Below are 12,903 nucleotides of genomic sequence, written 5' to 3' on the forward strand. Positions count from 1 at the left end.
ACAACACCTGGTTGGTGAAGATTAAATGGTTTTTTCCAGAAAACTTGATCAACCATAGGCACTGTTTATAAGAGAAGCTTTGTGAGGGTTCTCCCTGTGACCACTTCATCTCTTTCTGAAGATTCCCAAGACAGAGAAAAATGTCTCTGCCCTCTAACTGTACCTCCTAAAAATTCGGGATCTTTATTATGTGCACGTCTTCTGTTTTGGGTCTGCATACCCCACATATAAAATATTTACCCAGATTTTCAAGAAAACAAATCCACTAAATCTTCACTATTATTTTGCTAAGATCTTTATCTTAGACTCTATTTTGGCTCTCCTGTTGTTCCTTGCTGGGTTTCAGATGGGTAGAGAATACATCATTTTAAAAGGACTGAATTATTATGAGTCAATCTTACACCTCTAACACAAATTTTGACCCTCAGCTGAGCTAATTACAGACTATTCTTCTTTCCTCTTGTATTGCAGGTAGATGCTGAGAAGATATCACATGCTATGGACACCTCCCTGAACATGACCAACAGCTCAAGGCTTCAAGTGTCTGAGTTCCTCCTGCTGGGATTCCCCAGCATTCATAAATGGCAGCACTGGCTCTCCCTGCCCCTGGCTCTGCTCTACCTCTCAGCACTTGGTGCCAATCTCCTCATCCTGATAACCATCCAACACAAGCCTACCTTACACCAGCCCATGTTTCAGCTCCTTGGCATCTTGGCTGTAGTAGACATTGGACTGGCCACCACTGTCATGCCCAAGATCCTGGCCATTCTCTGCTTTAAAGACAAAGCCATCAGCCTCCCTGAGTGCTTTGCTCAGATCTATGCCATCCACTCTTTTATGTGCATGGAGTCGGGCATTTTCCTCTGCATGGCTGTGGACAGATATGTAGCCATTTGCTATCCCCTTCAGTACCCCTCCATAGTCACGGAGGCTTTTGTGGTTAAAGTCACATTGTCTATGCTGCTCAGAAATGGCCTGCTGACAATCCCAGTGCCTGTCCTGGCTGCCCAGCGACACTACTGCTCCAGGAATGAGATTGACCACTGCCTGTGCTCTAACTTGGGGGTCACTAGTCTGGCCTGTGATGACATCACTGTTAACAGATTTTATCAGCTGGTCTTGGCTTGGTTTGTGTTTGGGAGTGACATGGGTCTGGTCTTTGCTTCCTATGCTTTGATTATTCGTTCCGTGCTGAGGCTGAACTCTGCTGAAGCAACATCTAAGGCCCTGAGTACCTGCAGCTCCCATCTCATCCTTATTCTCTTTTTCTACACAGCCATTATTGTAGTATCTGTCACCCATCTGGCAGGAAGGAGGTTTCCCTTCATCCCTGTTCTCCTCAATGTGCTCCACAGTGTCATCCCCCCAGCCCTTAACCCCATAGTGTATGCACTTAGGACCCAGGAGCTGAGAGTGGGCTTCCAGAGGGTGCTCAGTTTGGGTGAGAATGTGTCCAGGAATTGAGCTAACTTTAAATGACAGGACTTTATAAGTGATAGTGTAGAAAAACAACAGGCTTTGGAGCCCAACCGTCATGGGTTAAAAGTCCACATCTCCCAACAGCTAGGAATATCAATTCAAATTCACTTATTTTGTACATACTATGTGCAAGACACTGGCCTAAACGTTTAACAAATACTCATATAATTGCCCTAACAACCCTATGAAGCAAGTACTATTGTTATTTATACATTTTTTCAGATGAGGCAAGAAAGTTGAGAAACTTGCTCAAGGTCAAATGGGAAGGAAGTTGCAGAGCGCGATTAGACCCCAGGCAGCCAGGCTCCAGAGCTGCTGCTCTTCACTTTTTCCTCTATTCAACCTCATTACTAATTTTTGACAATGTAAACTACAATGACAGTAAGTAGGAATGATACCTAGCTAAGTGAGGTTATATGTATCACTCCTCTGTCAAGAAATTCCATTTAAAATCTGGCATGGTTTTCCTATCTAATGGTAAATACAGATTTTTATCCTCCGCCAGTCACTCTAGGACTTTCTTAGTTATATGTCAACAATCTGATGTGAATTATTTTGTTACTTTACAAACGCTTTGCTTATTCAAGTTAATTTGCATTAAACAGTATGAGGAATGTTTCAAACACTATTTTTTTAACATTCAACATTACTTGAACTTCTCTAATGAATTTTAAAGTTCCACTGAGGTCCTATGGTTCACTGTCAGTAAAAAGGACACCAAAGTTCTCTAGACTTTCACATAGATGAAATAATATAAATTTGGAAACAGGGAGAAAAGAAAGTTGGTATAAAAAAATTTTTTTATTTCAATGGCAGAGTATAGATCAGCAAGAGTGAACTGCTGGCTCCAGGATGGCATGCGGGTAAGTCTGGAGAACTCTCCTGACAAATCACATGGCATTATGGCAACTTTGGGAAGAAAAGCCTAAAGTGGGACCAGTAAACAAGGAAGCCCAAAATTAAGAACCATTAAAACTCAAAGAGTTGAATCATCTTTCCTTTGACAAAGCAAGAACTTTGTTGTATCTATCAAAAGGCAGAACTGGACCATGTGTTTTCAACTGTTTTTCACAGAGATCCCAAGTACACAGACAGATGCATTGACAGCTAACAAGCAGTAGTGCACGAACAGATGGGTCCAGTTGCCTGCTTCTCTTTCCACATGGTGCTTGGACTGAGTCCCCGAAATCCCTTCACACTGCAGGGAGAAAAAATAAGTCCCAAATGAAAGATACAGGGATTTCTCTAATCTGGCCATTGGAGAGACTGGATTTCCACTTCTACGAATGGCTGACAGGATAATTCGGACAAAGGCTCCCAGGGAGAACAAGTAGAAATGAAGGACAAACATCTTTAAGTGGGAATAGGGAAACTGGAAAGCCAACAAACTAATAAAAATTATGTGGCTAAGACCTGAGTGTAAAAGACTCACAGACACTTCCTTTTGACTCCAACATATATAGAGAGCTTAGAAATTGTCATTCCTATCCTTACATCAAGGAAAATTAACAACTTTTCTTGGACCTGTCAGAGAACTGAGGCCACAGGGCTGCCTTACACCCTGGAGTTAAAGAAATACCCACTTCCCCTCGGTGGGATGTGGCTCTAATAATGGATTTGCCCTGGAGAGGACACCTCCATTATGGAGAATGCTCTGGTCTTATATCACAATATTAACTATTCTCCTTCCCCTGTCAGACACAGTGCACTTTGGATCATGACTGCGAGAACCTACTAGATATTAAACGGGGGCCTCCCTGAAACTGACATCCCAAGTGTTTTTCATTCGCATGCTAGTCCACACTCATCCTCCAGGAAATGTCAAAATTACCTTTGAAGTCTTCTCACCAACTCGTGGCTCCAGCAGTTTCCGTTCCAAGTACCAGATTCTCTGGATTCACCTGTCTCCCCGTAATTTGGGGTGGCATATGCCCTGAAATGTCAATTTTCTGATGGGTCCAAGAGAAGTCATTAAGTTTCTTTTCTCCAGCTTTTTGTGTTGTAAGGACAGGAGTGATGATTCAAAGTGCTTTGCATGTCAGAAGTGCTAGAACCGGACTATAACTAATCAGACAACAACATATCCAATCTCAGGAATAACTCAATGTGTTTGACACATCACATTGATCAGCGTTCCACTAAAGTCCCCCAGTCCTGTTCCACTAAGCTCACCTCGGGGCTTAAATGCCTTCTACCTGACACCTTACCCCAGCCCATCCCCATCTTATGTTTTAGCAGAACAGGGTATCCAGGCTTGGTCTGTGCTCTCTTACCCCCTGCAGCAACAGTATTGGAATAAAATCAACTTCCATTTGCTTACCCTGCCCAGGGCAGTTTTTTTCTAACACCAGATACAACCAGCCGTTTGAGCAAAGTCAACATAAAAGAGTTGCATTAAAGTCAGTAAGCCAACTCACATCTAAAAGGATAGAATAAACTCAATAAAATCAATCACAAAACTCCTCTCAAGGTAACCTTCTTTATGCCAGTTCTCTACTGCAGAATTCCAGTGCTTAGTCCCTCACCTTGGAGGTGGTGACAGCCCGGTCACTAGCTCTAGGTAACTGCACTATCAGTTAGGATCTCTTCCTGACTACAGCCTTATACATAGTTTCTCTGTAAGTAAACCTTTCTCATATTATGCTAATTTGAAAAATAAATGTTGGCAAGGATATGGAGAAAGGAGAACCCTCATGCCTGGTAGTGGGAACAAAAATGGTTCAGCCACAATTAAAAAGAGTACAATGGTTCCTCAAAAAATTAAAAATAGAACAACCATATGGTTCAGGAATCCACTTCTAGAAAATTATCTGAAAGAACAAAAACACTAATTCACAAAAAAACATGGATTGCCATGATCATTGCAGCATTATTTATAGTAGCCAAGACACAGAAATAACATAAGCGGTCAATGATGGATGAGTGCATAAAGCAGATATGGTATATATAAGCAATGGAATATTACTCAGCCATAAAGAAAAAGAATTCAATCTTTCCATTTGGGACAACAGGGATGGAACTTGGGGGCATTATCCTAAGTGAAACAAATCTGACAGAGAAAGATAAATACCATATGATCTCACTTACATGCAGAATTTTTTAAAAAAACATAGCTCATTGATAACAGAACAAATTGATGGTTGTCCCAGGTGGGGTAGAGAATGAGCAAAATGGGTGAAAGGGTCAAAAAGGTCCACATTTCCAGTTATAAAATAAGTCATGGAGATATAATGTATAGCATGGTGACTATACTTAATAATACTGTGTTGCATATTTGAAAGTTGCTAAAAGTAACTCTTACAAGTCCATATTACATGAAAAAAGCTTTTTATAAAATGTACGGTGATGGATGTTACCTAGATTTGTTGTGGTCATCATTTCATGTTATATACAGATGTCAAATCATTATGTTGTTATCCTTAATTTTGATCATTTAGAGGGTGTCAGATGTTCAGCTATGGAAGTACATTTTTCTGATAATATTCCTTTCTCTTAAAAAAAAAAAAGCAGTTCCTGTGTGGTGATCTCCAATAAGTTCTTCACAATGGTATGAAGGTCATATCAAAGTGTGGGCAAAGGGTTTGTTTGTGTTTATACAGAGGATCAAAGCCTAATTTGGCTACCCAGAAAACGAATTAAGATATGATATGAAGAAGAACTTCCAACATCAACATCCTCTGGAAGAGTCATTCCAGAAGATGATCATCAAAAAACTTCAACAAAGATCCTGGCGCTATTGCAGTTGTAGCTGCATTCATCCCACTGGTTCCTGGACTTGCCATTGGAATGAAGAAGGAGATATCTAAGCTGGCCTGTGCATACAGTAAAACAACAAATTTGACTGGATCTATACTGTTGGAACTCAACCAAGAATTAGGAGAAGTGCAAGTTGCAGTGCTCCAAAATCGTGCAACTTTAGACTATCTACTGTTAAAAGAACATATGGGATGTGAACAGTTCCCAGGAATGTGTTGTTTTAATTTGTCTGATTTTTCTCAAACTATTCAAATTCAGTTAGACAATATCCATCATATCACTGATAAGTTTTCACAAATGCCTAGGGTGCCTAACTGGTTTTCTTGGTTTCACTGGATATGGCTGGTAATTAATTGTAGGTCTGCTTTTGTTATGTAGCTGTATTCCTATTATGTTAATGTGTATATGCAATTTAATTAGTAGTTTAAAATCTATACATGCTTATGTTACTCTACAAGAAGATATGTGAAAGAAATAATCAATCTTCCCATGTTTTCTTCCGTCTGCTACTTCTATAGCTTTTCTTCTTTCCTAATTACAACCCTGAAGTAGAATTCATGCCTCATATAGAAATTACCAAGTACCATAATTCTTCCAAGTGGTAAAGATACCTCAAGACAAATGCTGGGCAAAGAAGCCACAGGGCATAAATATGCAAAGAAGTAAAAAGCTAACCTTTTCAAAGAATATTTCTTCTCTCTCACTTACCAACTTTACATTTCCCTGTATGGCCCCGGAAGATGACTGGTTAGCCAGAGACGAGTAAGATTCCTCAAGGGAGGAACAACCTAAGACAGGCACAGTCGCAGGGGGGCCATCAGGTGAGAAATTGGGGATCAACAGAGGTGAGGCTTAGAACCTCACCCCCCCTGTTTTGAGAGAAATCTTCTGCATCCGTGGATGTTTTGTTGCCCTTGTCTAGCTTGGATTAATACTTAGTCTATAGGCACACACCGGATCATCTACATTTACCCTCTTACAACACTAAACTATGTTTTCTACCTTTATCTTGCATCTACCTACCACTTCAGCATTTTATTAAAAATAATAATAATAATAATAAGGGAGAAATGTGGGATTCATATACAAATCAAGTATAAAAATCAAACAAATAATCATATTTGACCTTATTGTTTATAGTTCATGATGCGTGATCAAAACTGAAAGTTTCTGTGATGACTGTCCTTGCACTGTTCACCATGTAAGAACTTATTCACTATGTAAGAACTTGTTCACCATGTAAGAACCTGTTCATTATGCTTCAGAAGATTGGAGACTGTTGAGAATTAGGCTTGGGGTTGATTAATGATTGTGCATTGAGTCCCCTATACAGAATTTTATTGTTGTTAACAACCATTTGATCAATAAATATGAGAGATGCCCTCTCAAAAAAAAAAATCAACTACATTTCTATATATTAATAATGAACAACAGAAATTAATATTTTAGTTACAATAATATTACAATAACATTAATCTATAAAATTCTTAGGAACAATTTAATAAAGTATGTACAAACCCTGTTCACTGAAAACTACAATTTGTTACTGAAAGAAATAAAAGACTTAAATAAGCTGAAAAAAAAATCATTATGTTGTACATCAGAATATTATATAATGTTACATGTCAATTATACTTCAATTAAAAATTTTTTTAGTTATTCTAATTTGAATGGGCCATCTGTTGCCTCTTGGAACTCTTGTCTACTACAGTGCTCATTCAATTAGGCAGCATGGAAGTCATAGCAAGAGCAGTTTCAGTGTAATGACAGGACAGATTTTAGATGGTCATAAAGGAGAAAGGTGAGGAAATGAAGGTAATACACCAAATGACTCTTACAACATGCTGAGTCAGTCAGAGGCGGACCCTGAGGACACAGGGGAGCCAAGGGGAAGTGCCACGGAAAGATCTGGGTAGAAGTTTGTGCAGTGGAGATGCTATCTGAAGTTGGCAGTCCTTGGACGCTGCATACATTGAGGTGCATGATACAGGACAGAGGAAGACTGTTACAGACACGGGAAGGGGCTACACTCGGTTCTGCTCTATGACCAGAGACATATTACAAAACAACTGAATTTCACATTTGCCTTTGTGCAATGTCGTCCACTAGAAGCACTGCATGAATGCAGAAAACTGCATCAAACAGAAAATGAGCTGCACAGGAATATACAAAACACACACACTCCAAATATCTACCAGCTACCCTCTTCCACTTCACAGCCTTCTGGCTGATTTCAGATAAATCTCCTTCTCCCACTTCACAAGCTCTCACAAGCAGCCCTTCTGCCACCTTCCACAAGCAAATTCCATGCCTTTTACAAAGTGTTACACTCATGGTAGTATTTGTCTTTCTCTTAAGTAAAACTGCTCCTGTTTATCTTAGTTTACTATCTTTTTTATGTGTCACTAGTGGAGTTGAGTACTGTGTTCCTAACTCCATTTGTCATAAATCCTGTGGTTTTTCACATGGCGTATTGCCTAGCACAGTGATTTAAGAACTCATGCGTCCCGTTATAAAAGACCTGATTCACTTGCCACAGTGAGCGGGGAGGAAACCAAGCCCAGAAAGAGGGGGACACACCTCCTTCCAACAGTTACTTCCCCGGCAGAGCTGTCCATCGGGTGGGCTCCCCGGGGACTAGGTTTGAGCAGGACTGCTCCCGGAGGGGCTGACCCAAGCCTCCAAACTCACTGGGGCCCTTCCTGCTGCAGGGAGACAACCACCGGCCCCGGGGGAGTTGGATGAGACACAGGGGTCATGGGATGGGCCCCGGGTAGGTCAGAACAGGACTCAGTTATTTCATGGCTGTGATTTATAACCAAAACCCCCAGAGTGGTAGGGACAGGGATAGAAGTGCTGTGAGCAACAGAGGGCCAAGCACAGGCAGTCCCAGCCCAATGAGGGGCAGCAGCCCAGGAGGAAGCCCCAGTTTGAGGGCACCTCATGGCCACTCTGCACGAGTAAGTACACAGCCATGTCAGCGACACTGGCGGGGGAGGCGGAGGCAGTCCACCTGCACAGGAGTCCATCCTGGTCTGTGAATCAGGCTCACAACCCTTGCATTTCTCAACTTGCCCGTCTTTACCTTCCATCAGGCTCTTCGCCTGACCAGGGGTTAGAGCTGAGTGGAGGCGAGGCCAGGGAGGTGAGGCTGGACTCTGGTGTGGCCGCATTAGAGATGATGGGGTTCTCCAGCCAGAGGACTGTTCACAGGAGACCTCTGGGCTCTCACAGCATCAGGCACACAGGAGGCTCTCAGTAAAGATGTGGTGAGTAAATGACCAAGTTAAGTGAATCCTGAATAAGTTATAAAGCAAAGATTCCTAAATTAAAAGGATTTTAGAATCATGAAGCTCAATTCTTTCATGATTTGGAACTGTTAGAGTATTTAAAATACATTGTTGATATGTCGTATTTGTAAAACACAAAAGCTAATACTATTCTCAATGTAAAATTGAATATAATTTTATTAAATCAACCAAAAGAGGAAAACAAGATTGGCTGTTATCACTATTGTTTTACATTTTCATTAAAATAAAATGAGGTACAGTATCTAGAAAAGAGAGCTCCAAAACTTATTTTTATAGCATTAATGAGGTCTTACTAGAAAAATCAAAAAGAAAAAAATCAACTATAAAATTTTTATAATTGGCAGTAGAACATAAAGTGAATCCAAATCAAGACAATAGAAACCAGGTGTCTATTGAGTAGCAACAATTAATTAGAACATATACTCTAGAAAAAAATCCACTAACAAAACTTCAAATTTACTAAGAAAGAAAAAAAAGGAATAAGAAATGTTGAGACCTAAAAATGCCCTTTAGTGACAGATGTAAAACAAAATTTAAGTAAGATATGCATCAAATTGCTCAGTAAGAAGAAATTTTTTAAGATGTTAATTTTTACAAGGTAATTTTCATGTTTCATAGGATCCCAATTAAATTTGCATGTTTTGGAAACCAACAAAAGAATTTAAGATGTCCCTGACAGTCTAAACATTGAAAAGAGCTTCAAAATTTTAATGTAAAATATTAAGTAGGAAAAAGAGCTATGTGTGTTAAATCTCATAGACCTAAAAATGTTTTACTCACTATTGTACTCTCTTCACAGTGCACAGATAGGAAAATGGAGCAGAATAAATTAGACCCAGAACACATAAGAACTTACTATATACCTCAACAGACAATGAGGGAAGAAAATAAAACTACTGTTTTACTATTTGAAGAAAAACAAAATAATATAAATATATTATTTAAACAACAGACCAAAATCTAAGATGAGTTATATTTTTGCAATGAACTATTAAAAATAGTAGAGAAAAAAAGTAATGCTAAATGAATAGTAATAAGTTCTGAATTGAAGCTGATTTTCTAATTTATTCAAGACATATTGCCCATTTTCCCTTTTCTGATAAAATAACTTGAAAATGTTTTATAGCTATGCAAGACTTGAATCAAAATAAAGATCTCACAAATGGGGAGGTACTATCATAAAAAGGTGTATGGTGAGCACTGATTTCACTTAAGTAGAAATATATAAATTTGTAAATGTTAAAATATCTACAGCAATTATAGTAATTAAATCTAGTACCTGTTAAAATTCTTTCAAGAAATAAGTAGGAAATCATGTATTTTTTAAATAATGCCGTTGGGAAAGTTCTTACCAAAATTTAGAAGTGCCAAGAAAGTTACTGCTAGTTTAATCATCTTACATGTTTCAGTATTAAAAATCAAATTGAAAATATTGGTTTTAATATGTTTTGAATTTAATTTTTGTAATCAGAAGGGGGGAAAGGTTATAACTCAACCATTTATATTAAGCCATCAGCAGTAGTTTAACAAAAAATAAAGAGCAACTAAATTAAAAATACTAAGATTTTAGCCCCATCTCATTTATCATTTAAAACTCTAATCTTGGACAAATCATTTAACTTCTATGAACCTCAATTTCCTCAAATTTGAAAAAGGCCTTTCAAAGGTGTTTTTGTGAAAACATCTAAAACCTATCCAAAACAAACCATCATGATAATTCTATTTTGACATCTTGTTCTTCCCCAGAAGACTTCCAAGGAGGAATATATCTATTCTGTCCTTGATATTTACCTCCTGAGAAATCACATTTTTGATCATGACTGTGTCTTCTGCTTTGTGTCCATGTCCTCTGGCTCCATTGAATGACATGAAACCAGTAACTGACTCCCGTCTGACCCTGTTTTTTCTGTAATCTTCCTTTTGGGACCTTTGGCCATCTCAGTTGTTCTTTGCTAAACATTTTCCAGAGACAAAGAAGACATGGGGAATATCACCATCAAAGAGACTATGAGTGACTCTTACATTTTTAAATTAAATCTGAATCTCACTGATTAACCAATCACAATGTAACCAAGCTTCTTTCTTGTTTCCCTTTACCTACAGACAGACACACTAAGGATTATGAAGCTCCAAGATATGGAAAGCTCCCAGAGTGCAACCAACAGCTCAAGACTTCAAGTGTCTAAGTTCCTCCTCCTGGGGCTCCCAGGCATTCATGAGTGGCAGCACTGGCTCTCCCTGCCCCTGGCTCTGCTCTACCTCTTAGCTCTTGGTGCCAATCTCCTCATCGTGATTACCATTCACCATGAGCTTAACCTGCACCAGCCCATGTATCAGTTTCTTAGTATCCTGGCTGGAGTGGACATTGGCTTGGCTACTACTATCATGCCCAAGATTCTGGCAATCTTCTGGTTTGACGCCAAAGCCATCAGCCTCCCTGAGTGCTTTGCCCAAATCTATGCTGTTCACTGTTTTATTAGCATGGAGTCGGGCATCTTCCTCTGCATGGCTGTGGATAGATATGTAGCCATCTGCCACCCACTTCAATACTCCTCCATAGTTACTGATGGTTTTGTGGTCAAATCCATAGTATTCATGGTGCTCAGGAATGTCCTGTTGACCATCCCAGTGCCTATACTGGCTTCCCAGAGACACTACTGCTCCAACAATGAAATTGAACACTGCATGTGCTCTAATCCAGGGGTCACCGGTCTGGCCTGTGATGACACCACCATTAATAGGTTTTATCAGCTGGCCTTGGCCTGGGTCATTGGCGGAAGTGACATGGCTCTAGTCTTTGTCTCCTATGTTCTGATCTTTCGCTCTGTGCTGAGACTGAACTCTGCTGAGGCAATAGTCAAGGCTCTGAGCACCTGCAGTTCCCATCTCATTCTCATCTTCTTTTTCTACACAACCATTATTGTAGTGTCTATCGCTCACTTGGCAGGAAAAGCAGTTCCAATCTTCCCTGTTCTTCTTAATGTGCTTAACATTGTCATCCCCCCAGCCCTTAACCCCATGGTGTATGCTCTCAGGGCCCAGGAACTCAGAATCGGCTTCCAGAGGGTGCTTGGGTTAGATGGGAACGTGTCTCAGAAGTGACACAACTTAAAGATTGAGATATGTGAGACTGCAAACGAGCACAGGTTTTGAGACCCAACAGACCCAAGTTGTAATCCAATTTCCTTCTGTCATTAGGAAATATAATTTGTTTGCTAACATGTGAAAAAAAATTCATGCTCTCTTGAAATAAAAATATTTCAAATTAAAACAAATATGAGAAGTAGTTCCTAAGAGTAATTGTTTTTAATGAGGGAAATTTACATTGAACAGTTGCAAAAGCCTGGGAATTACTCAAGTATCCATCAACAGATGATTGGATAAATAAATACAGTGTTTCTATATATCGGAATATAATTCATCAATAAAAAGGAATGAAGTACTGAAACATGCTACAACATAGACAGACCTTTAAAACATTATGCTAATTGAAAGAAACCAGACATAAAAGGTCATATATTGTACAATTCCATTTATTTGAAATATGCATGATAAATCCACACAGATAGAGGTACACTAGTGTTTGTCAGGGGCTGGGGATGCTGCGCAGGGGGAATAGCAATGATTGCCAATGGGTAACTGATTTCTTTCTGTGGTGATGAAAATGTTCTGGAATTAGAGAATGGTGATACTTTTATATATGAATATACTAAAAACCATTGAATTAAAACTTTAAAAGCATACATTTATAGTATGTGAATTGTTATTTTTTTTAATGTTGCCAGATGCTTGTCTAACAGTGAAGGCAGCCGATTTTCAGAACTATGAAGTGATCAGCAGAGTGGTCTAATACAAGGCAAGACACAGAGGCTGAAACCCCACAGTAGAGCCACAAGTGATATAGCCCTTAAACGGGGATGGATGAGCTTAAGAGCTGTGTGTAGAGACCTACATCAGGTTAGGCTAAGTCTCCCACCAGTGATCAGCAATTTCAGACTGCAAAGTGTAGGGGAAGGAGGAAGACAATCAGATTAACCCAGTAACTTCCATATTCCCATAAATTGCATAAGAACAATAGTAACACCCTATACAGAGTACTTAGCAGCTTAAAAGTTGCCCCCAACACAATCTCATTTAACCTTCACAAAACCCTGTTATTTAAATATGCTTCTTGGCATTCAGAAATCCTGAGAATCAGGCTAATTCAATGACTACATTAGTGAGAATACTTCAATTTTTCAGTTACTTAACACAATAAAATATTATTTGCTATTCACACAGAAAAAGTAAAAATGATGTTGCAGATTGAATGATTCTACTGATGGCTCTCCAAGTTTCTTTTCCCAGCTTTGTGAAG

The 12,903-nt window shown here is 39.3% G+C and overlaps 2 protein-coding genes across 2 annotated transcripts; both read left to right on the forward strand.

The window, feature by feature from the left end:
- The first annotated feature begins 498 nt into the window (after positions 1-498).
- LOC118933130 (olfactory receptor 688-like) lies at positions 499-1,384 on the forward strand. Its single transcript, XM_036927105.1, is given in 2 exon segments — positions 499-1,299; positions 1,301-1,384. Coding segments are annotated over 2 exon segments (885 nt in total).
- A 9,283-nt stretch (positions 1,385-10,667) lies between these two features.
- LOC118933129 (olfactory receptor 688-like) lies at positions 10,668-11,648 on the forward strand. Its single transcript, XM_036927104.2, has one exon. It carries the CDS (start codon positions 10,668-10,670, stop codon positions 11,646-11,648), a length of 981 nt encoding a protein of 326 aa, XP_036782999.2.
- Positions 11,649-12,903: the final 1,255 nt, after the last annotated feature.

Source organism: Manis pentadactyla, chromosome 9, assembly GCF_030020395.1.
Source record: "Manis pentadactyla isolate mManPen7 chromosome 9, mManPen7.hap1, whole genome shotgun sequence".
Classification (NCBI taxonomy): domain Eukaryota; kingdom Metazoa; phylum Chordata; class Mammalia; order Pholidota; family Manidae; genus Manis; species Manis pentadactyla.

What these genes read in the sequence shown, in the direction of transcription:
- LOC118933129 (XM_036927104.2), top strand. Translation starts at nt 10,668, where the DNA reads ATGAAGCTCCAAGATATGGAAAGCTCCCAGAGTGCAACCAACAGCTCA.